The sequence below is a fragment of the Pteropus vampyrus genome, unplaced genomic scaffold, assembly GCF_000151845.1.
Source record: "Pteropus vampyrus isolate Shadow unplaced genomic scaffold, Pvam_2.0 Scaffold127, whole genome shotgun sequence".
Taxonomy (NCBI): Eukaryota; Metazoa; Chordata; class Mammalia; order Chiroptera; family Pteropodidae; genus Pteropus; species Pteropus vampyrus.
The window spans coordinates 215450-241263 of NW_011888908.1; the positions used below are offsets into that span (position 1 = coordinate 215450).

General features: G+C 36.1%; 1 protein-coding gene across 1 annotated transcript; it reads right to left on the reverse strand.

The window, feature by feature from the left end:
* Positions 1-1354: 1354 nt before the first annotated feature.
* On the reverse strand, positions 1355-25808 carry LACTB2 (lactamase beta 2). Its single transcript, XM_011366931.2, has 7 exons — positions 25639-25808; positions 20942-21105; positions 16291-16417; positions 7548-7726; positions 5504-5652; positions 2652-2733; positions 1355-2000 (listed from the first exon to the last, which is right to left on the reverse strand). The coding sequence occupies exons 1-7, from the start codon at positions 25758-25760 to the stop codon at positions 1957-1959; spliced, it is 867 nt and encodes a 288-aa protein (XP_011365233.1). The 5' UTR covers positions 25761-25808; the 3' UTR covers positions 1355-1956.
* Positions 25809-25814: the final 6 nt, after the last annotated feature.

The following is a 25814-nucleotide window of genomic DNA, read 5'->3' on the forward strand; positions in this document are numbered from 1 at the left end:
GTGCTGTACTTAGGAAACGGAAGTACTGATTTTTCCTTTTTGGGTGATGGTGTTGGGGAGGATAGTTATTATTTTTTAATTTACAATTTTAACCATTCTTAAGGGTACTATTTGGTGGCATTAAGTGGATTCGCATTGTTATATCTAGAATTATGACCATCTATCTCTAGAACTTTATATTCGCAAAATGAAATTCTTTACCCACAAAACAATAACACCCCATTTCTGGCATTCGCCATTCTACTTTCTGTCTTTATGAATTTGACTATGTTAAGTACCTCATTATAAGTGAAATTATGTAGTATTTGTCCTTTTGTGACTGGCTTACAACACTTAGTATAATGTCTTCAAGTTTCATCCATATTGTAGCATGTGTCAGAGTCTCCTTCCTTTTTAAGGCTGAATAATATTCCATTGTATGTATATACAATGTTTTATTTATCTATTCATCCTTCAGTGGACACTTGGGTTGCTTCTACCTTTTGGACATAGTGAATAATGCCGCAAGGAACCTGGGTGTACAGTATCTGTTAAAATCCCTGCTTTCCATTCTTTTGGGTAGGTACCCAGAAGTGGAATTGCTGGGTCGTATGGTAATTCTCTGTGTAATATTTTGAGGAAACACTATACTGTTTCCCATAGAAGTTGCACCATATTACATTCCCACCAGAAATGCGCAAGGGTTCCACTTCCTCTGTACCTTCCTCAACGCGTGTTATTTTCTGTTGTTGTTTTCTTTTAATAAGAGCCATCCTAATGGGTATGAAGTGGTATCTCATTGTGGTTTTAATTTCTATTTCCCTAATGATTAATAATGTGCTTTATGTGCTTACCGACCATTTGTATATCTTCTCTGGAGAAATGTCTAGTCAAGTCTTTTGACCATTTTTGAAAAATTAAAAAAAATTTTTTGTTGTTGTTCAGTTCACAGTTATTTTATAATATGGGATGCTTGCAGGAACAAAATAGATCTCCAAGGCACAAGAAAATGTTTAGAATAGTATGAAAATGCCAGGGATCTTGGAAAAAAGGGCAGGAAGAGGGAAGGATATCAAAGAAAGTTAAAAAAAAAAATTAAGTCTTACCATGAGGGAAGAGTAAAGAAAATATACTCAGGATTCTGAGCTCATTTTACTGTTGTAGTCTGGCAACCTTATGGGTTAAATAAGCATTGGTGGGCTACCCTGAGAACCTAACTTATATAAAAGTATTTAAGAACAATACTTATATATAAAAAAAAATGCCCTGTCTTATAATCCACTAATTTAAAAACTTCTGGTATATAATTTATACATATGCTCATGACTATTTATATACTAAAACCTAAACTCTGATGAAAGTAAGTTAGTTGTACTCATGGATTACAAAAATATTTATTATATAATGCCTTTAACTAGGAATTTCATATTTTTCAATTACCAAAAGTTGATGTGCATGAATCATTTGTGGGATACCACTGTAAGAAAATCTATGTGACACAGAGCTATAGAACTAATACGTAATCATGATATAACTGATAGAAACATGAAAATGAAGACATAATCTGTAGACAAGGATTGCAGAAAGGGAAGGATTACACAGAAATCTGTGCTGTTAACTGAAGCATCTAGAGAAAATAGTATCATTACTATTATTACTGGAAGTAGATAACTGGATACATATCCAGTTTAAAATACATAAAGTTTATTATTTTTAAAGTAACCATTTTACTTAATTGATTCAAAGTGGATAAATTGTTAGATCCTGAATTTTTGGTAAAATGCTGTAAATTGTAGGTTAATTATATTATAGATATAAAATGTAACATATACTTTAGAATAAATTTGACATTATTTTAAAGTATATCTAGGGTTATTTTCAATGTTCTACACACAATCTATAGTCTCTGTAAATAATTAATAGTTAAGGAAATATACTATTCTTTAAAAACAAAACAAAGCTTTCATTAATCTGAAACTAAAGATTAGCCTTCCATTTCTTGATAGGATCCGTGCTGCTATCTGTGGAAAGAAAATTAGACAGTTTAAGTTTAACAACAGATAAGTAAACTCACTGGATTTTATGTTATCTTTCATTCCTAAAATAATTTTGTTGCTCAATATAAAATTGGTATTTTTTTATACATTTAAAAACACTGCTGAAGCGTCTACACAAAATTCAAGCTTTGAACCTGTTGATTTTAAGGATTAAACTTCTATAGAGATTCTTAATTTGACAAATGATTCTAATATTAGTAAACAATTGTAGAATTACTGCTTTAATATCTGTGCGTTTACCACCTTTACTATTGCTAAAACCTTTTGCTGTTCCCAAATTTTTAAAAATTCTTTATAGTCTTGTGGTCTGGGAGGAAGAAGCTATTTTCCCACCACATGCCTTTGACTGTCACTCTGGTGGGTGAGGAGTGGAAATCCGAAGCAAGATTCTAATTCTTGTAGGAGTTTTTCATTCCCACTTGTGGTCTACTGGCCTTTTGCTACTGTCTCTCCATCTCACAGGGATATTCAAAGGAGAACTCTGGTGGGTATTATTCTTCCTAACAGGAAACTAGTTCGTTTATTAAAAAAACAAAAACAAAAACAACTAATCCCCTAACCCTCCAAATTTTATATGCTGGTAATAAAATAATTAAAATTTAGAGGTATACTTACATATTTTTCCTTCTTTTTCCAATTTTTTCAAATGAAGCAAGAGATTGTGTTTAGCCTTTTCATGTAAAACCTCAGGAGTATTCTAAAAGAAAAACAAGAGTGAAAGAAAACATTTTTTTAAAAAATTTATTATTCAATTAGAGTTGACGTTCAATATTACTTTATATTGGTTTCAGGTGTACACAGTGGTGGTTAGACATTTAGATAATTTACGAAGTGATCCCCCTTATTAGTCTTGTACCCACCTGGCACTATACATAGTTATTACAATATTATTGACTATATTCCCTATAAACATTTCTTTTTTAAAAAATAAGTTAATCCTTTTGAAACCTTAAAAGAAAAAATGCGACAAAAGGAGAAAATTTTAACTTCATTTTTATATAATAGCCAAAATGACTTCACCTTATACATGTTTTGCTTTAGACACTATATTCTTATATATATATTCTTATAGATAAAATAGACTATAAGCTCCACGAAGATAGAAGCAGTATGTTTTGTTCACTACTGAATACTCAGTGCTTAGCATAATGATGGGAACTCAATATTTTATGAAAGGATGAATAAATAAATGTAAAAATTATTCTAGATAGTTTTGATGACGCTACAGACATTGGCTCTATGGTTTATTTATTAGGTTACATGATAATATTTTTGCACATTTCCCTTGGTTATTCTACTTCTTTTATCATTTAATTTCATCCTGGATACTCTTCCTTGGACTTCTCTTAAATGTCAATGTTTACAATGAGTTGTATTATTGATTCTCTTCTCTTTTTTCTCATCCAACTTGCCCAGTGATATCACACATTAACAGCTCCCAAATATCAACCTCCAACCTCAAATTCTCCCTTAAGCTCCAGTACCATATACTATGCCCACCGGTGTGACTTTGTAGATCTCACTGTGTGATTCCCCTGCCTAAGATCCTTGAGCAGCTGGTTATCCTCAAGTTCTTGGCTAAAGCCCAAACCGTGAGCAGAGCAGTCGAGCCTTCCCATGAGCTGACTGTGCCTGCCTTCCCTGGCTCCTTTCCTGGGGCTCCCTTCCTCCCAATCCACATGTGCATTCTGTGCTCCTGTCATATGCAGTTTCTTTGTGGGGTTTCAAACACACACGATGCTCTTTTACTACCCGCTGGGTTTGAACACATTTTTCCTCCTGTTCAGAATGGCTTCTTTTCTCTTATATTCTCTCCTGCAAAGTACTTACTCCTTTTTCAAGATCCAGTTAAATGATGAAGTTTCTGAAGCTTTTCAGACAAGTCTCATTATGCTTCATTTTCATCAAGGCCCTGACATACTGTATCTAGGCTTTGGAGGAAGCCTGGTGTGCTAGAAACAACAAGACTTGAGTATCTGACATTTGAGTAAGTGACATCTGCTAGTTGTATGCCCTTGAAAAAGTTACTTAGCTCACTATCTGAGTCAGTTTTTTAATCTATTAAATTGGAATAATAGTATCTTTATACAGTCAAAATTTGAGGCATTTGAATTAAGTACCTCGAATTACATCTGTAAATAAAAGGAATTTAGTACAATGTCTAGCACATAAAAATGTGCTTAAAAAATGGAAGCTTTTATGATAGAGTTAGTATTATAAGTATCTATCTGCTGAACATGAACTAAGTCCTTGAGGGCAGGGGACTGCAGTCATCTTTGTATCGCTGTGCCAGTCCACGGGGGCACATGAAGGCAGTCAGTAAGAGTTTGTTGAATGAATCAATCCCTCTCTAATACTTAATATCATTCTATATGCAACAGATAATTCATGCAGTATATATATGTAGGTAGGTATACACCTGAATGCAAAACCAGTATTTTTTTAAGCATGGGCAAGTGTTTGATGATGACTCATGTGTGAGGGTTATCAGAATTCTGTCTGCACTTAGGATAGGAAAAAAACTCCAATGGACTAATGAGCTGGAGTATGGTCTAGTGGCTATACTGCAGTATTATGAGCACTTGAACTCTCATAGACTTTAAATATTTACATTACTCCTTTGCCAGTGGCACTTTATATCTTTAGCCATTTAACCATTCATCCCTCCTTTGAAAGCATGCTGAGTATGATGACTGTTTTTGATAGCTTAGGCCTACGGGACACTAAAGTCCTCTACTAATTTTACCTGGTGCCAGGTACTTTTTCAAGCTCATCTCTTGTTACACTCTCACATATCTACTGCTGGACAGGCTGTGGTCGTGGGAGTTTTCAAACCCAGGTCATCTTATACCAAAGCCTACATTCTTAAATTCTAAGCCATACTGCCTACACAGTAGATATCTAATGAACATTTGCTGAAAAACTGAATTATACTAATCGATCGCCACATAGTGCTGTCATATAGTGACATGCTCAGAGGCCACTGAGGTGAGGGGTCCGTCTCTATACACTAAATTTCTCTACTAAGGGTCTTTTACATGTACTTTCTCCATTGTTAGGCTTCACTGCTACTTCTTACTGCTTTTATCCCAATATCTGTCTCTAGCAGACTGCCCCTTCTTACTTGCTATACGTCAGAACACCAGATAATCAAGATGGCTAGAATAATATATCAGTCATTACAAAACTTCATCATCCTACAGTCTCTTATATACAGAATGAGGTATATAAGGTTTAATGAAGGCTTGGAATAGTTATTTTTGTTCTCCGGGCCAGTTTTTGTTTAACTTATGTATGTTCTGTTCTAGAAAGCTGAGGTTGCTGGTCTCAAATCTATACGAGTGGTACTACTTACATAATTAACAGACTTATTGTGTTCTTGGAGATGATAAGTTTACCATATCTACATTTTATTAAATAGATTATTCTAATAAAATTGTGGCTATGTACAAATAAATGAAAATTACCTTGTATATAGTTTTTACAAGCTCCATTGCTGTAAATGATTTTTCAAAATTACCATGGAATATTTTAAGAATTTGCTCTTCTCGAGTATTTCTGTGAGAGATGTATTGTAGAATTTTAGCTTCAGCATCATGGATTACTGGGCCATGTCCTGAATTAGAATTATAAAAATGATTTCAACCAGATAAAAAGTATTAAGCGTAAGTGAAGTTAATTCATTCTACTTAAAAATAATTCATATTATATATTGAAAAAGAATACTAAATACACAACAAATAATAATTATTTGTAAAACTATATATATTTCAGAGATTTAAAATTTATGTACAATGCAAAAAAGTTAGACAATTATATTAATATCTATTAAAATGTTATTGTGTACATTAAGATATAAAATAAAAATATAGCAATAAAAGCAGTAACCACAACAGTAATGACAGGTAATATTTATAGAGTGTTCACTATTTTCCAGGCACTGCTCTAAATGCTTGAGATACATTATTCTTACAAGAATCCCATGAGGTAGGTGCAGTTATTATCCCTCTGTTATAGCAGAAACTGAGGCACAGAGACGGTGAAAAACTTGCCTGCGGTCACGCACTTAAGACAGAGTGGAGGTGGGATTCCGACCCAGAAGTTTTTAACCACTCTATGCTCTTCACCACCATTTACACTCACTTATAAAAAATTAAAAAGGGGAATGTAAAAGTAGCTTCATGTAAGTGACCATTTTTAATAGTCACAAGAACCACAGTACAACTTCAAGAATCTTATGTATAGGCTAGTAATTCAGAAATGCTGACAACTCAGATAAAGTTATATTGAAATTTGCTTGCTCTTTATGATAGCGCAAATTAATCTATTACACAAGTCTGCCAGAGGGCTGTTTAAAATATCTGAGGATGAAATAGCCAGAAGCTGGCTAAAGTATTATCATATAAAGAGCATGGGCTTTGGTTAGAATATTGACTATCATTTACTAGCTGTGTGGCCACGAAAGTCTGAATCTCTGAGCTTTGTTTCTTGAGGACACTGCTACCTATTTCACTGGGTTTCTGTGAGGACAGCAGCTAGCTGTAAAGGTCCCTGCAGGTCCCTGATGGATAGTAGGCTTTAATATATGGTAGCTATGGCTACAGAACATAATTTACATATAAGCTCCTGCTGTGCTAATAAGCCAGTTCACTGGATTCATTAAAGCTCACTTCCTAAGAACCTTTACTAGGCAGACTCTCATTAGCTTTGCTTGAATGTGAGTGCATCAAATGTCTATTTTCTTCACTTTAAAAATAGCTGTCAGCTTCCATTCCTTTTATGTCATAATATTAACCCAGATGCCCAGATCCACTGTGTGTTGCCCACCTCCTCAGAAGCAGAAACTCATGAGAGAATATGAAGGTACTGAAGACATTATATTTACAGATCTTTCCATGGCTCTCTGGTGAGGAACAAGTTAGAAAGACTTAAAAAATGAAGCAACTTAGTCACTTTTTCCTTCTGGGGTATTTTGTCTTTTTTAGTTTTCAGGATGGAGATGTGATTCATATTGTGGAGAAGTGATGGCTGAGGTACTAACAACACGTTTCTTTTTTGGAGAATGGAAATAAATATACAATTTTACGGTTGAAATGGAAGCTGTTAATATTTCAAGTGTAAGTTAATAAACAAAAACTCAGAGGTCAAGTGTAACCCAAGGTTACATGGATAAAATGTGGTCTATGACAGAATTCAAGTTAACAAAGTTTAAGAAAGCTCATGGAATGAAAAAATTTTTTTTGTTTCAATATAAGTTCATTTCCCTTGTTTAACAGTTCTATTAATAGCTGTTTAAATCTTAAAAAATAACCCTCATAGCTTTATAAAATAAAGATATTCCTATAACTCTCGGCCTTCTTTTTAATTGCATGGCTAGAAAAGACTTAGGGGTATAATTTCAAGAAGCAGTTTATATGTCTCTTTTCAAGGCCCCAAACACAAAGACAAACCAAAATGAGCCTTCCTTATAATTTGACACAAATGGTTTTCTAGATTTAAGAAACTACCCACCTGGATATATAACATCAGCTTTGATTTTCAATAACTCTTTTAGGGACTTCATATAATCAGAGAGGTCTTCGAATACACTTGTTCCTTCTCCTAGGATGCAGTCTCCAGAAAAGAGAGCATTTTCCTCTTTTAAAAGCAGAGCCATATGATCATCAGTGTGGCCGGGTGTGTATATAACTCTGGGTGAAATAAGAAATAGTAACAGTCAAGAACTCATGCTTAGAAGGAATATGAGAAACAAATTATTCTCTATCCTTATCTCTGGACAAGACACAAATGACGTCAGTGAGTTAAAAAGAGCATTTTTCTCTTGAAAATTATCCTCAGAAAATTCTCTCCTTTAATGAAATCAAATTCCTTACTCTGAAGCGCACATTTAATACTTTCCCCCTTATTTTATAAGTAATAGGTAGGTACTGATTACAACAAATTTGGAAAATGAAAAAGGAAGGTACTTAAAGGAGATAAAAACCACTGATCTTTCCACTACTTAGAGACAGTGTTTTTATTATTTATGAACATAATCTTTTTTCAATTTTCTTTGCATATCAGGAGGTACATTTTACAATATATTTTTTGGCAAGATTTGGAGAAAAAAGCACTTTCATATGTTGCTAGTGGGAGAGCAAAATGGTACAGCTCATATGGAGGGGAATTTGGCATTTTCTAGCAAAATGACATATACATCAACCCTTTGACCCATCAATCCCATTGCTAGAAATTTACCCCCAAAATATACCCTCCCGAACACAAAAAATATGTACAAGTTATTCATTACATTATTTGTAATAAATCATTAGAAACAACCCAGATACTGACCCATAGGGCACTACAGATAAATTATGGCAGGTAAATCCACACAATGAAATACTATGCAGCCATCAAAAGAATGAAGATCTCTGAACTGATATGCGGTAATTTGCAGAATATACTGTCAAGTGATAAAAAGCAAAGTGTCAAAGAGTGTTCATTGTATGCTCTTTTGTATAAGAAAGATGAGGAAATAGAAACATGTATGTACATTTTCCTTATTTTTGCAAAAAGAAAGTAAGAAAGGATAAATAAAAAAATTATGACTACAGCTGCCTATAGGGATAGGCAGGTGGGGTTAGAGAATAGAGGAAGCAAAATTTCCCTAATTAGAACTTTTTAAACTAGTTTTAACCTAAAATTTAAAAAAAATTTCAATTAGTTGACATTTGATATTATTTTATATTAGTATCAGGTATACAACATAATGGTGAGATATGTTTTAACTTTTAAGCTATGTAAATATTTTATATATTCTAAACATAAAATTAAATAAAAGGAAAAGAAAATCTTAACGTAGAATACCAAAAGAAGTAAATCTTACTGTGTACTGGATAGATAACATAGCCAGAGTAAAAAAAAAATCAATTCAAATAGGTTTTAAATATAATACTAAGACTGCACATCCTTAATAGACTATATCTTAAGATCAAAAGAATCGCAAAGATATCCTGAGCTTTACTTAATAGGTTTATTGCTGGCAGTGTTATGGGTTACTGTGTTTCTGAAATTATTTTGTTTATTGTATGTTAGTACAAACAAGTAAATAAACTGATGTCAAGAAGCAAGTTTTTCACTGTGGGATAAGGAAAACATAGATATGGAATCAGGAAATTCGAGTTTTGGGTTGTTTCTTATTTGAACTGAGGAATCATGAATTCATTATTTCATTCTTTTTCTAGCTATGTCTACAAAAAGGCCCAGAAGCGATGATACTCCGGAAGTAATGAATACACCTCATACTCAGTTGTTTGTTTCTAAATACCATTTCCCACTCAAAGAAACCAGGGTTTCTTACAGACATGGAGGGTTCTAGATCTGGGGCAGGGAAAGTAAATTGTGATATTGTGACATCCTGTGATAGATAGCAAGGAGGTGCTGAAAGATTGAGGGGGCTATGTCAAAGGACAAGGAAGCACTGAATAAAAAAAAAATTAGAAGTCTGTAGTGATACTCAGAAAAGGAGGAGGGAATTTCTTCTTTAAGAAGAATATGAACAAATAAAGAAAAAACAAAATGAAAGTGAATAAAGAATAAAGAAATGATAGAATTAGAAAAATCACAATTAAGCCACCTTCAATATATTAACTGATGAAGGCAAGCATCATTAATAGATGCTAAAACCACTGGATAAAAGATTGTGGAGAAGCAGGACATTCACAGAAATAAGCTTAAAGTCATTTGCATTAAACTTAACTCATAGGACCATATTGCTAAGCAACAATGAAGCTCCATTACAAATATGAGTAATTCTCATTAGCAACAAAAGGGTCAGTATTTTCACAGAATAACACTACCAAACATTTAAAGCCAGGTAATCATACTACTACTTAACCTATCTTAGAGCATAGAAAAAGAAGGAAAACTTATGAAACTTGAACCTGACAAACTGAATCTCACTAATGAATATTGTTATAAAAAATCTTAATGAAAATAGAACCCAAAAGCATATTTAAAAATAACAACATCATGACCAAATAAAGTTTATTCAAAAAAATGCAAGGGTGTTTCAAGATTTTAAGATCCCTGAAAAGCATAATAAAGCTCTGGAGAAAACTAAGATCATCTCCTAGGCACTGCAAAGACGAAATTCAACTCTTAAATAACAGTATTTAAGAAAACAGAAATGACTATAACTAGAAGAGTTTCTCCTTTGCCAAAAAAAATCAATCAAATCCTCAATATTAAATACTGAAACTGCAAAGCCTTTTTAAAGAATCTGCTAAAAATGTAACATAGGTATAATGACATGATACTAGTGTAATGATGCAATTATTTTTGAGTAGCATTAAGAACTGACATTAAGAACTTTTATGGTTCCCAAGTATATGCTTTACATATTGCAAATAATTACTATATTATAGTTGTATCAATGGTAAAGTATTAGAGATGTTAAAAATCATCTCTTGTCTGATTAAACCTGCTGCAACCAGTCAATAAAAGTATTCAATGTTACATGAAAATAATTTCAGGAGGTATATTTCTAGCAACTATAAAAATCTGTGGGTGTGTATCTTATGAACAATCACATATAGAATGGATTTACAAACTGAACCTCAATCTTTTTTTTTTTTTTTAATCTACAAAAACTCATTTGGAGAACCATAGTTTTTCAGAGTCTGCAAACTGGCTTATCCAATAAATGTGCTTGTGAGGCCTTTTATTATTCCCCTCCCATTCCCCATTCGAGAACTCAGTAATGGTTTTCTTTGATATTTTCTAGGCTGGAGGCAATAAGATTTCTTAAATTAGGGGATCAGAAGTTCCAATTCTTCAGTCACCTGGGTGGCTAATGCTTTAATTTGCATAAAAACCGTGTTAAAATTCACTTCACATAGGCAGGAGGAGAAAAGGAAATGACGTCACAGATGCTTTACTAAAGATCAGGGAACTGCAGCTGTGGCCTTCCCATTCATCAGGTAGAGCATTTATCTGGTTCTGCCACTTCTGTGACAGGGTAGACTTAATAAAAATGACTCTCTTAGAAAATTTAGAACAGTCAACAAAAGCTGTCAGAGTAACTGAGAAATTAAACTTAGTTCACTAGAAAATTCCTGAGGGTTAAACCCAGAATCCTTACTGAAAAAATTTGCTAACTTTGTATTTTTTTACTAATGGGTTCTTGGTGGGCATTACGTCTATCTCTATTGTATTTTTTTTCTTTTCAAAATTGGCAAGTAGACAAGATCAAGTGGATATCAACTATATGGGGTCTTAAGTAGATTTTAATCTGCTTGTGGAACTTTTGCTTAACAATGAGTCTTCTTGTTATTATTTAAAACAACTGGGTTTTACTGACTTTATTAGAATGGAAATTTGAAACTGTGGTCAACAGTAAATTATATGTTTTACTTAGATTTTAGCATAATTAGGATTTATATTTTGAAAAAAGATGATTTACTAAGTAATTTTTAAAAAGTGTGGTTTTTTTAATTGTTGTTGTAGTTTTCTCTCAAAATCTTAAAAGATTCCCATACTTAATTTATCTTAATCAGAATGCAGTAAAACAAAAATTACATGGAGTTCAGATAATCTTGAGATCTTTGGCATCAATTCATTCCATGAAATAAAACAGTCAACTGAGGGGGTGGGGTAGTGACAGGAAGCAAGAACGCGGGTGGCTTTGGGGCACTGATGTTGTTTCTAGATCTGCATGCTACTCATACAGTTTGTTCAGTTTGTAACAATTCACCCCATTGCACACTGATGATATCTACACTTTTCTGTTTGTATACTTTAATAAAAAGCTCAAAAATATGTGGTCTGTTCATGGCAGATGGGTGGTAGTTAACATCCAAGAGCTGAATTGTCTTAATCTGCAAATTAGGCATAGATCTAATATCCATGATTCTGTAATAACTGATAAACCAGTACTGATACCCAACCTGTGAGACAGAAGACTCAATGAACCACCTCCTGTCTCTACCCCTTTCATTAAATTAGCCTGGGGCTAGTGTGTGATGGGGGAAAGTCGGTATTGTCAAGAATACAGTGTGAAAACAGTGATGTATTGTTTGCTTTCCTTTGTATCATGAGCAAATTATATGATACCATCACATTTTCAACAAGAGCATTTCAAGAAAATTGCCCAGAAATTAGTTGGTTTATAAATTAAGTTTTGTAAGTCTCCAGTATAGTGGAAAAAAGGAGACATTAGTTTGAAAGGGGGTGATGGATACCCCTTACTTCACTTCCTCTTTCTCATTCATCTGCTCATTTACTTGCTTCTTTGTAGATATTTACTACATGTAGGATATATATCACTGCCATCTATGTGCCAGGGACTGAGGATATGAATACAAATCTGGTTTCTGCCTGTGTCGGCGAATGGCTAGCTTATCATCAAACCTATTTCCTCTTTTTCCTGGGGATGAACTTAAAATACATTTCCCAGCCTCTTCACAGTCAGGGGTGGCACATGACTGAAATGACAGCCACTGAAACAGAAGGTCTGGTCCATGAAAACGTCCTATGTAAGATCTCTACCATGCTCTTTCTCCACCAACTGGGTTGATTTCAGTGAGCATGGCAACGTTGAAAGCCAAGTACTGAGGACAGTGGAATCCACAAGATGGAAGGATCCTGAAACATTATTTGCAGGAGGGCCACCTGCTAATCAGGAACCTATTTTGGCCTTTATGTGACTGAGAAGTAAACCTGTGTCATGTTTGAGCCATTACACATTTCTGGATTGGTATGCTACAGCAACTGACATGAACTAATATTGTAAACCTAAGGAGTTATTTACCTTGAAGGAAATACCTACTTACACACCAAAACACTACAATACAATTTAATAAGTGCTATAATAAAATAAAAAATATATGAAAGAGGAGGGAGCAGTTAATTCTGCCCAGAAGGGGTTGTTGATGTAAGCAACATGTGAACTGAGGTTTGAAGAACAGATAGATACGAATTTATCAGGGGGATAAGGAGGAACGAAGGGTGATGCTTAGTACAGGGGACGGTATGAGCAAAGGCATGAACAGACATAATGTGCTCAGGAGTATTTAGATATGGCTAATTGTGTTTGTGACGGGAGTGGTAGGAGCTGAGACCAGAAAAATGGTTAGGGAGGAGGAAAAAATGGCATCGATGACAGAGGCTCCATTTATCCCTCTGGTGACCAAATCAAAGCTGTGATGGAAACAAGGAGCAGCAGCAAGGAAAATCGCCTGGGATGAACAAGCCATTCAACTAGGGAGGAATCCAAGAAAGCACCTGCAACGGCAGAAGGTAGGACAGGGCGAGGACGTGGGGCTGCCCAGTCCCAGCCTCTGAGTGAGACGGAGGCAGCGGCTGCAGCAGTGGCAGAAGCTTCTTAAAGGAGCTGCGTCGCGAGCGGATTTTCGCAGTGATGGACCTGCTCGCTCTGAGCACCAGTGCCCATTTGGCTGCACGCAGGGGGCACCAGGGACTTACAGGGAGATATTGTCCGAGTGAGGGCCGAGGTGAGACTCACTCAGTACAGAAGTACGGCGGTCTCCATTGTTTCCTCTTGAGCCCTGCCCTTCTCCCAGTGCGCCCGGCACAGCGCCGCCATAGCTGTGACGTCATCAAACTGGATAACAGAGGTCGCTCCGCCCAGAGGATTCCTGAAACCCTGACTATGCCAACTCGGGTGTTACTCAAGCTACATCCAGGTGTAACCTCAGCGAGTCAGGTGCTCCTTGCTGAGACTCACACTGGTGGAGGCAGCTGGCCTCGATTTCTGGTGTGGCCTTTTGCAGCAACCAAAAGCACAGCATCTGTGGATTGCTTGCTGAATCTTAACAAATGGCACCAGAGAGGCAGAGGCTTGGGCTAAATATGGCCTGTAGCTGAACCCTCTCAGGACTGTGCCACTATATAAATCCACACTAATAAGACCGGGAGACTTAGGAGCTTTGCTTAGTACATAGAAACAGCACGGAAAGGCAGCCAAAATGGGAAGACAAAGAAGCAGAAACCATATGAGAGAACAGAAGAGAGATCCAGATAGAATGGAGTCAAGTAATCTAACAGATGCAGAGTTCAAAACACTGGTTATAAAGATGCTCAATGAACTTTTGGGAAGTGTAGAGAACTCCAACAAAGAGATAAAAAACATAAAAATAGAAATGGAAATTACAAAAAGGAACCAGTCTCAAATGAGGAACACATTATCTGAGATGAGAAGTATTTTAAATGAAATAAACAAAGCAATAAACAAAGTGAATAAAGAAGAGGATCAAATACCCTATTCGAGGACAGGAAAGCCAATCAGGACACTCAATCAGAATAGCAAGAAAAAAGATGCCAAGACTATAAAAATAATTTAAGGAGGATTTGGGACATTAGAAAGGCTCCAAATATTTGTCTGATCGGCATAACAGAAGAAAATCAAGATGTTGAACAGCTGTTTGAAGAAATAATGATGGAAAACTTCCCTAACCTGGTGAAGGAAATGGACATAAAACCCCAGGAAGCTCAGAGAATTCCAAAAATCAGGGATTCAAAGAGGCCCACACCAAGACACATCATAATTAAAATGCCAAAGCTTAAATAAAAAGAAAGAATATTAAAAGCAGCAAGAGAAAAACAATTACTTATAAGAGAACACCCATAAGACTCGCAGCTGATTTCTCAAAAGAAACTATGCAGGACAGAAGGGCTTGGCAAAAAATCTTCCATAGTATGAAGATCCAGGATATACAACCAAGAATAATTTATCCAGCAAAGCTATCATTTAGAGTTGCAAGACAGATAAAGAGCTTCCCAGACAAAAATAAGCTAAAGGAATTTTCCGCCACCAAGCCAGTATTACAGGAAATGTTGGAGGGACTTCTTTAAGAAGAAAAAACATGTATCAAAAACAGGAATAAAGAATGGTAACAACTACATTCCTATCAATAAGTACCTTAAATAGAAAAGAAGTGCTCCAATCAAAAGATAGAGTGGCTGAAAAGATAAGAAAATAAGACCCCTACATATGAAAAGGAAGGGGATGGAAAAAGATATTGCTTTGATGGACCGAGAAGGTATTTAAGTTAGACAGAGAAAGATAAACACTATATGATTTCACTTATATGCGGAATCTAAGGAATAAAAAGAACAAACTAATCATAAATATAGTGGACAATCTGGTGATGGACAGAGAGGAGGTGGGTTTGCGGGGCTGGGAGAATGGGGTGAGGGTTAAAGAAGTACAAATTAGTAGCTGATGGGTGGTCACGGGGATGGGGAGCATGGCATAGGGAATGCACTTAGCATTAATACCTTGGTTAGATGGAGGGTCAAGGGAGGGAGAGCGCAATTGGGGGGACCATTTACAAACTATATAGATGTCTAACTAATGTACTATATACTTGAAACTAATTAAAATGAAAAAAATAAAAAATAAAAAGGGGGAAAAAAATGGTTTGGGTCCAGACCGTGACATGGTAAGGAGAATAAACATTATCTCATATGCAGTGAGAATTATTCAAGATTTCAAGTGACAGAGCGTACAAAAGGTAGACTGGAAAGGGGAGAGTCTGGAGACAGGAAGGAATATTTAGCAAGAAGTAGTGGTAGTGGACATGAAGAAAAAGGGACAGCACTGACAAATATTTTTGAAGTAAAAACCAACCTGATTAGATAAGGTGGGTGGGGGGAGGGCACGTGATATGGGTGAAGAGGAGTCAGCTTCTATCTTAGGCGAAAAAATAAAATCTCAAGTACAGAGAAAAACAGATGTTCTGAAATCAGAAAGCAAGTACAGATCATGGGGGAGAGAGGAGAACCATAATTCGTTCAGTTTTAAAATTACTGAGTTTGAAACACCTTTTGGAATCCCTCAGATAGGTCACGAGATTATGGGCCTGGCCTAAAGTGTATTTACTTAAGGTATGAGTCATCTTTTAGAAATGAGAGCATGAGAAAGCCCTGAATTTAATTAATGGGTAGATCCCTAAACTGCCCCAGCAGGAAATGCTAGTCTAATTTTTTGATTTGTATTTTATTTATTTAAAAAAATGGTATTCGTATAATTCAAACAAGTAATTTAAAAAGGGTAGAGTGAAAAATCTTTTTCCTTGTTTATCAAACAACCCATTTTCTCTTCCCAAAGTAATGAATGTTATCTAATCTTTTGTATCTTTCCTGAGACATTCTTAATTCATATAAGCAAATATACAGAAATCGTCTTTTCCTCTTTTAATAAGACATAAAGACTTCCCCCACAGCCTTCCTCAGCCCAAGGACATTTACGTACCTTAGAGAGGCACCCTCAGTCTTAATCACATCTCCATCTTTCAGATAAACATATTGAAGCTCTCCATCTCCTATAATTTCTTTTCTCTGAGGATTCCGTGGGAGTTTTTTAATGCAGTATGTGGTGTCTAGGGACAAAACATGTAAAATATTTCAGTCACACTTTAAATAATAATTCTGCCTTTTAAGAGACCAATTTAAAGGAGCTAACACTTGTGAATGACTGAAAAAAATATTAACATGGAGACAACAGAAAATAGGATGAATTCAGCAGCATATCTCTGGGATGGTAACTATTTCTTCCATTTCAACCAAAGAGCTTTTTACTCTCTCATGCCTTTCTAGGTCTCCATAAAAGCCTTTGTGTTTTTCTGGTTATTCCTATTTTACACAAAAATTTGAAAGTAGTTCTTCATAATCTTACTAGCTTTATATCAAGATGGGTGTTAAAGAGGCAGTTATACAGAACCTGGGAACTTTTCTCTGTCTAGCTGGGTACCATATAGTATAAGATGTCATGGTATTATGACAGTAGTTAATAATAAAAAGATGATAATTATCAAGTTCTTTCTGGGAATGCTGAAAGGAAGCTCCAAATCCAGGGCTAAGATCATAAATTTAATCCATATTACCTCTCACTGACACAAAGAAAATCAATTACTTAACCAATCAAAAACTGATTGCCAATTATCTAACCAGTATAGTGAATATATAAGCAGCATAACATCAACGTGCTTAAAAACTGCGATAGTTGGGATCATAAAACTAACGAACAGGAAATAATTAAAGCATTATACTCAGTACCATTTAATACTAAATGTACAATTCAGCTAACAAAAGGAAAAGTTTAGAAAAGCAGAAACAATTAGATAAGGTTTCATAAATATGACAGAACGTGGGGTGTGATGAGCAGGACAGGAGAATGTTCATGGAAAGACTTTTAGGTAAGTGGACAGAAAATGTCACAGAAATGAGAATGGGCACAGCAAATGTGCAACAACACAATGCTACCAATTAGTCTAATGCAAAATACTGGCTAGGAAAAGCAGAGATAGGAAAAGTGGGATTAGTAAGATGAGTTCAGATCACGGAGAGCCGTAAATAGCCTTTCACAGAATTGAAGAATTTACACTTTGTTATATGTGGTCAGTGTACCCTCTTCAGTAAGAAAATGAAATAGTGTTAACAGGTCGATCAATATGGCAGCTGTATGTGCGGAGCACAAAGGCAGAGATATCAGAAAGACCATGAGGGGGTGACTGTAACAGCCCAGCTGGAACGTAATAAACATTGGGGCCCAGGCGGTAGCAATGGAAATATGGAGGGAAAAAAAAGAGGAAAAACTGACAAGGCATAGAGATTTGGCTAAGTATGAGGGAGAAATGAGAAATTGTGCAATAAAAATAAAACAACAGCAACTAGACCTTTCCTCTCCAGCCCCAAACTCCATTATTCTTTATTTTAGGCTGAAGCAAAAAATATGCTACTTTGGGAACTGTCTTCATTGTAGATTGACATGGTAAGGTTTTTGAGTTTGTTTTTGTTTTTAATCTGCATAATTTTGCCTTTCAGTAAAGAAGTGGAGGTATTATGTTTATAGTTACGAGACCTTTGGCAGTCAATCCTTCCAAAAAAACTAACAATTATCTCTAAATTACAAAACAAATGTCATACCATAAAATAACTTGGTGTCAGTTTTTTAAATTATGTGTAAATATGAAAGCACATATCCTATTTGCAACAATAATCTATAAACAGAGAATATATCCATATATATTCTCTCTCTATATAAATATATGTGTGTGTGTGTGTGTGTGTGTGTGTGTGTGTGTGTGTGTATATATATAGACAGGATGGAGAAGGAAATAGTGCAAACAATCACATAATAATAATGTTTAATAAAAGCTTGAGATATAATTCGCATACTATAAAATTTGCCCTTTAAAGCAAAATTTCATTTTTTTTTAAAACTGTATTCAAAGAATTGTACAACTATCACCACTATATAATTGTAGAACATTTTCAAAACCCCTCAAAGAAACCCCATACCCAATGGAAGTCACTCCCTATTCTCTCCTGCTCCCAGCCTCTGGCAATTAACTACTTATCTACTTTCTATCATATAATTATTTTATGTGGAGGAAACTCTCACTCATTTGTTAAGGTATGAATGGATTGTAACATCATTGTTAATGCTAATTATTTAAGCTGATATAAACATGTGATATTGTTCATGTATAATACTTTCTAATAGAGACACATTCTAACTAAATACTGTAGAAGCAAACATTTGACGCCCAGGACTGGTATGAAATACATGGCAGAGATCCAACTTCAGCTGCAAAATAATAATTATCAGATAATGAAATATATTTTGTAAGATTTATTAAAAAATAAAACCAAAAGAAAACATTCAAGCAGCCTGGACAATATAGATCTCACGTCTAGTACACTTCTGGCTCCTTGTAAGACACTGGGAGTTCTGAAATTATCCATTGAATTTATTTTAAAATTAAGCAGGTTGCTTCAGGGTTATTATATCTCCCATAGAAATCTTACAAATAGCATCCGTAATATTGGTGAAGCCTATAAAAACACCATTTGTTAGCATTGCGAAGTAGCCGAAAAATTTTCTGCCATACTAATAATTATACAAAACAGTAAAAGAACATGGAACAAAGGAAATGAAAATGAAACAAAACAGAACAAGAATGGAAGTGATTAAAGATTTACGGAATGAAGCGGCACGTGGAACTTCTGCGGCGAGATTCTGAAAGGGGCTTCTCCATAGTTTTAGTGCTGAGCAACTCAAGGTCTGCACACAGTTGGTCCAGCTTCGACAAAGTTCAGAAATACAACAAGCCACTTCTCAAATAAAGTATTAAAATTTTAGTGGCTACAGAGCAGTTATCAAATTTCTCCTTGATTTTTAAAAAATCAATCTCGTGGGCAATCTATTCTATAAACATTCAGTATTCTGTATAAAGCCCAACATGATTTTAATTTTTAAATTAAAGAAAGTCAGTCAAACGTGTTGACATGAATGGATAAACGAAGAATGGTGCATTCTTACCATGGATTACTGCTTGGCAATAAAAAGGAACAAATTACTGATACATGGAACATGGGTGAATCTCAAAGACATGATGTGGAGGAAGCCAGAGAGTGATTCTATATGCTTCCATTATGTGACATTTTAGAACAGGCAAAACTAATCTCTAGTGAAATAAAGCAGATCAGTGGGTGCTGGAGGTGGAGAATCACTGCAGACAGGCAGGCACAGGGGGACTTCTTTTTGGGGTGGAAAGAGTGTTTTTTATCTTGATTGGATTGATCACATAGGTGTTTACAAACTATACACTTAAAATGGGTACATTTTATATACGTAACTTCAAGCTCAAAAAGTTGATTTATAAAGGAGAAAAAGCCGGCCATAAACATTTTTTCAAATTGACCCTCATGCTAAAAGAGTTTATCAAAGCTAATTAAGGACCCTCAGCAGAGTCTTTCATTTCACAGAATTTAATGGGTAGATAGATAAGAGAAAGAAAGGTGAGGAAAAGTCAGAGAGACAGAGAATGATTTCCTGTGGGGTAAGGAAGTTTGGTTAGACAGTTTTTTATAATGAGCAGCCTGGTGTTATTGGCTGCGGCAGCTGAGAATATCTTTCTGTCCCAATTGTAGTCTCAAAGCCTAAAAAGAACGTACTTAAAAGTATTAGCTGCGTGCGTACGTGCATGTTTTGTGAAGGAACATTCTCGACCTCCTTGTCCTCTATGTGCCTTGGACGTGTCAAGCAAACCCCTTCTATTACCTCTGTTCCTGCAGTGGTACACCCGCCTCTCAGATACCTATACAGCTCACTCGCTCTCCCTGTCCGCACTAGATAGAATAGCCACTGCCCTCTTCCACTTTATTCTCTCTCCTCTTTTCTTCACTCACCTTTATTTTTCTTCATAGCAGCTACCACCATCTGACCTATTATTTACCATTTACTTTCTCTACTAGCATGAGAGCAGAGCCTTTGTTTTGTTCACTGCTACATCCCCTGTCCTAAGAACAGCGCCTGGATGTAGCAGTCACTTGAGTATTTGTTAAAGGAATAAATGAATGAATCTTTGTGTGGGATGTGGGAATAAAGAGAGATGGTAAAGTGTTAGCACTGAATAGGTTTCAGGGACAGAGAATTAATTATCAATGCCATGATCTTTCAGCAGTATTTTAGTATATCAGAATAACTGCCTTGAAGTTATAGAAGACCTGAGATCATGTTTAAAATATAGACAATAACACTAAGTACCTCAAGTACCCATGTAAAGTGTTTAGCACAGTGCCTGGAACACAGTAAATGCTCAACAGTGGTTACTTATTATTAAATCTTAACTAGTGATTGTCATGGGGACTAAATTAAAACTGACCATCACTGGGCAAAGGGGAAAGTAAGAGGGAGAAGAGATTTGAAATAGAAAATACGGCTTTTACTTTCTTGTTAAAAATGGGAACAGTATTCAAATTATATTAATTTCTAGAAGTAGCGTTTAAATATAAGGTATTCAATAAATGGTTTACTAGCTTACTTAGCATTATACGGAAACAAATTATTCTGAAAACACAGTTTTCCTCAATGAGCTTAATAAATGCTTTTTGTTTACCATTACTGATGTTTTTACAAATATCTTCTATGCCTCCAGTATGATCACGATGCCAGTGAGTCACAATGATTTCCTGGATTGCTGTGTTATAGTCAGCAAGAGCCTGCTTTAAATATCTGATGTATTCTGGAACTGCTGATTCTCCCGTGTCAATGAGGATTCTCCTGAAAGTTGAATGGAAGATAACCAGTTAGAAGAGTTAATATTAGCATATTTCTCATACAGATAATTTACATTTAAGAAACAGCATAAATTGTTTTGCTTTCAAAACCTGCTGTATGTTACTTCTGCTTAACTACAGTAATTCCACTTTAAGTTCTTATAGCTAATGTTAAGTCTGAATAAGCAGTAAGAACAATAATATTGAACACTTACATAGCACTTAAAATAAATATGGCACTATTTCGAGGACCTTACATATTTTAAAAATTGTATTCCTCATAATAGCTAGGTATTAAGGTAGGTATTTCATTATTATATCCAGAAATTAATTAACTTGCTTGATCAAGGTTACTCTGTAAATAAATGGAAGAACCAGCATTCAAAACCAGGTATTTTCGTGCCAGAATATGTGCTTTTATACATTCTGCCTTCGAGATAGTTTACAATATCCTCCAATGTTTCATAGACATGAAAAAATTTGTCTCAATTTTATCGCTAAAGAAACCTAGTCTTCTGCACTACATACAAAACTTGTCGCTGAAGCTTTACATTGGCTCCCTTGTACATGAAAATGAAAGCAGTAGAAAAGTATGCGGGAAACATCTGAGCTGCTTGGTTTCTTTAGACAATCCTTGTAGTTTTATTTTTCTGCTTATTTTTCTGAACCTTCCTTACACTTTGTTTGCCCTTCCTCACTATTTTATGGAATGATGGTCTTTCTCTATGAAGTCTTCCTGAACTAAAGAAATAAGAACCAATTAACTAACATTCATGTTGTTTCACAGTAACACCTCCCTCATTCAGGCTGGGGGAGAGATTAGTCTTGATGGAAAGACTGAGTCATTCATTTATCTATTAATTCATCAGTAACTCTTCATGAATTATCTACTACGTGCCACAACTTTCTTGCAAGACAAAACTTTATTTATATTAAGGTTGGGAGGGAAGGGGTAACTATGAAAACAAACAGTAACAATAACACTGATGGGTAACAGAAAGCATTTTGCAGAGCACTAAAATGGGGTAAATGATAGGACATAACTAGATGGCTATTTGATACTGGACGATTTGTTTCCCTAACCCTATTCCCTGAGCCCCAACAATAAATGGCCTTCTCATAGGGAAGGAAGGCCTTGGCTTTAGGATCTACTGGTTTTAATCTATATCTTATGTTCTGTAGAGCAGTGGCTATACTTCACAAGTACACAGTGTTAAAACTGTCCCTTTTGGAGACAAGAAAACCAGATGGTTATATGGGTCCAAGGTGCAGTATAAGGTCTTTTGGCAGTGGCAAGGGTAAGAAAGAAAATAAGTACCTACCTATTAATAATTACTTTAAATGTAAATGCTCCAATCAAAAGACATAGGGTGGCTGAATGGATAAAAAATCAAGACCCATACATATGCTGCCTACAAGAGACTCACTTCAGATCTAAAGATACACAAAGACTGAAAGTGAAGAACAAAATCCTTTAACTGATGATGGAAGTTAGTGGAATCGACTTCCTCTTTTAGGTATTTTATATCATTTTTGAGAAAGCTATTAAATGGCCTCTCTGAAACTTGCAGTCACTCTTATAAAATCATTAGGTATTTTCTGAACACCTACTATGAGCCCAGAATTGTCTGGATGGTATGAGGGAAGCAGAAGTGATAAATAGCTAACATTATCACATACTTTCCACGTGCTAGAATTTGTTAAGTGCTTTCATATGATTTTTCACTTAAATCCCCCTGAATCCTCACAAAATCCTTACGAGAGTAGGTACTATATAACATTCATTGCACAAATAAGAAATCAGAAACTTAGAGAATCAACTGTCTTTTCCAAAGTCATAAGGCAGGATTGAGATCTAGGTAATCAGAATCCAGAGTCAACTCTACCTACTCCACTAAACTGCTTTTTTCTATTAATAAGAAAGAATATATTTGCCCTCAAGGAATTTACAATTTTGATAGTAAAGGTTAAAACTGCAGCTTTTAGGGTTCGTAGGTAGAGAAGGAACATAGAAATACTCTTTGGAAGATTTGGATATTATCTGTCTATTCAAATGTTTATTGAGTATCTATGTATGAGGCATTGCAGTAGGTCTAGTAGTGCCTTAGGGCGATTCATTTGGCCAGCTATGGGCTGACCAGAATGAGGAAGACCACCTAAAACAGCCGTTATCCGGCAGTTCTAAAATCATAATAGAGAAAATGAAGAGAAGACGTAGAGAACAATCATTCATTCTACAAATATTTACTGTACTACCTATACTATGTACAAGGCTCTGTGCTGGGTGCCAGGTACATAGATTAGCCTTCATTGCATTTATGTTTTAGTGGGGAGTGGAGGTGGGAAAAGACATTAAGATTCTCACACACAAAAAAATTTTATTATCATTGAGATAAGGACTATGAAGTGTATGTAGTGCTAAGGCATTGTATTACACTAACCCAACACAGTCTAAGGGGTCAGAAAAGGCTTCCTTGAGGAAATGACATTTTAACTGAGCTCAAAAGGATGGGTTAGGTGGGCAAAGAGGAGAGGGATAAGTGGGTGACAGGAAAGCATGCATGAAAGTCCTGAGGCAGAATGGATACAACTCATCTGGCTGGGATGGGAAAGAGGTTTGAGATCAGGTTAAGACAGATGCAAGGCCTAATTTCCATTTTAAAAAAAATATATACTACTCTGGCTACACCAGGGAGAATGGATTAAAGAGGGACAAAAGAAGATGCAGAGAAGCCCGTGAAAGGTTGTTTTAGGAGCCTAAGCAAGAGTTATATTGGCTTGGACTGGGTGACAGCGGTGGAAATGCGGAGATCTTCCTAATGGCTTGGATGTGCGTGCAGGAACCTGTGATCTTAGAACCGTTTTGTGCAGAGGAACAGGTAGGTACCAATATTCATTTCTAGCCACCTGACTTCTACATTATACAGCAGAGAGGCATCATCTGTACATTAACTTACTCTAGCTCAACTACATGGATTCATCATCTCTCTCTCATATGTGAGTGATTCCTTTGGCCATCCCACTCCATGAGTTTATGTGAGTAGTAGCGTAAGGTGGGAGACCATGAATCTACTCTTCCCTCAGTTTCAGGTTCTTTGTCTCTTTTAGCACAAGCACTTTGCTACACTGAGTGTGATTCTAGTGTTTAAAGATACAGTATGTATTTTTCATACAACACGATCCCTAAATACAAGCCAATTTCTTCAGCTGTTTCTCAAATGGAACCAGCCACGTTTCATTGCTCAGAGAAAAGCAGGCTATGTTGAACTTGAGAGACAGTACATTGATCTCTAATATACTGTTCTTCCTAAGAGACTTTCTAGGGTAATTTTCACTATATGCAATTTTCATCTTAGGTACTGACTTTCGAACTAGTTTAAGATGACACACACAAGAGAGAAGAGAATGCTTATGGACTTCGTGGGGGTGAAGGAGGCTCACTCAACACAGACTGTACCCTAGATATCGGGTATTTTTTCCACCTAATTCCCTATCCTCCTAGATTCTGGAGGCAGCCCAAAGCTCTTGTACCTGTCTGATCCTGCCTTGTTTACTCTGGAATTAATATTTTGCTTGCCTGATTTACAATACTTCAAGTTCCTCCACCCTGCTGCTTCTAAAATTCCGATTTACTGGAAAAAGACAAACAGTAGATACTTCATATGAAAATTCAATATAACTATACTTATTAAACTGATTTTAGTCATCAGTGATATATTACCCATTGTAACACGTCTTGATTGCGCAATTAAATTCTATGCTTGAGGGGAACTATATCTTATTTTTGTTTTGTATTATCTAGGGCATACTAAGCACACAAAAATTGTCCGGTGCACTCACTGTGCAATAAAACATATCTCCCCATTTCTGCATAATGCCAATAAAACAGAATGCAGCTGAATAAGGGAAAAATCTTAGAAATACAGACGGCTTATTCCATCCGCTAAATAACCTAAATAAGGTCACACGATAGTAACAAAAACAAAAGTAGTCAGCCCCTTTCTCAACGGCCAGGAGGGACTCTTAGGGGTTTCGGACTCCAGCAATTTGCAAGAAAATCCTGCCCTCTGCTGTCGCGTTAAGAAAAAGGTTTGAGCACAATTAATCGGCTTTGTGAAGGGAAGTTACACTCAAGGCAAAACACGAGTGGAAGTCAGAATGTGAGCAAAGTAAACGTCTTCCTAGGTTCCTAATTCAAAAACGATCCTAATGTCTCAACCGATAAAACACGTTCACTCGGGCATTCACATCAAGCTACGTAAAACGGGGTTTCAAAAACCGCAAGTTTTGTTTTTTTCAAGAAATTATTTCTCCCTCCGCCATCCGTAAGTTAGAGAGGTTACCATCCGGGGTGGTCGTGATTTAGCAGAGCTCGGAGGTATCCGGACTTCCGCGGATGGAACCGAGTAGGGCTGCCAGGCAGCGGCAGGACGCCGAGCTCTCGCCCGCAGCCAGGAGTGTCGCAACCCCAGGTCCGGGAGGCCTGCGGGACCTATGCGTATGCTGGGATTGGTGGTGGTGGGGGGGGAGCGTTTACCTGGGGCCGGTCCCCACCAAGTAGGTGTTGGTGCCCTGCAAGGTCATGGGACTCGGGTTACAGCCCAGGACGCGCACCACCCGACTGGACAGCTGCTCGACGTGCTTCAGAACGGTAGTCATCTCGCTTGTTTGCCGCGGAGTGACCCGAGCGCCGAACAAGAAACTAGGCCGGGG

What these genes read in the sequence shown, in the direction of transcription:
- LACTB2 (XM_011366931.2), bottom strand. Translation starts at nt 25,760, where the DNA reads ATGACTACCGTTCTGAAGCACGTCGAGCAGCTGTCCAGTCGGGTGGTG. An exon ending in TTGTAAAAACATCAGTAATG is followed by an intron (nt 16,418 to 20,941) that starts GTAAACAAAAAG and finishes TTTTGTCCCTAG; the next exon opens with ACACCACATACTGCATTAAA. An exon ending in TTGTAAAAACTATATACAAG is followed by an intron (nt 2,734 to 5,503) that starts GTAATTTTCATT and finishes TTTTTCTTTTAG; the next exon opens with AATACTCCTGAGGTTTTACA.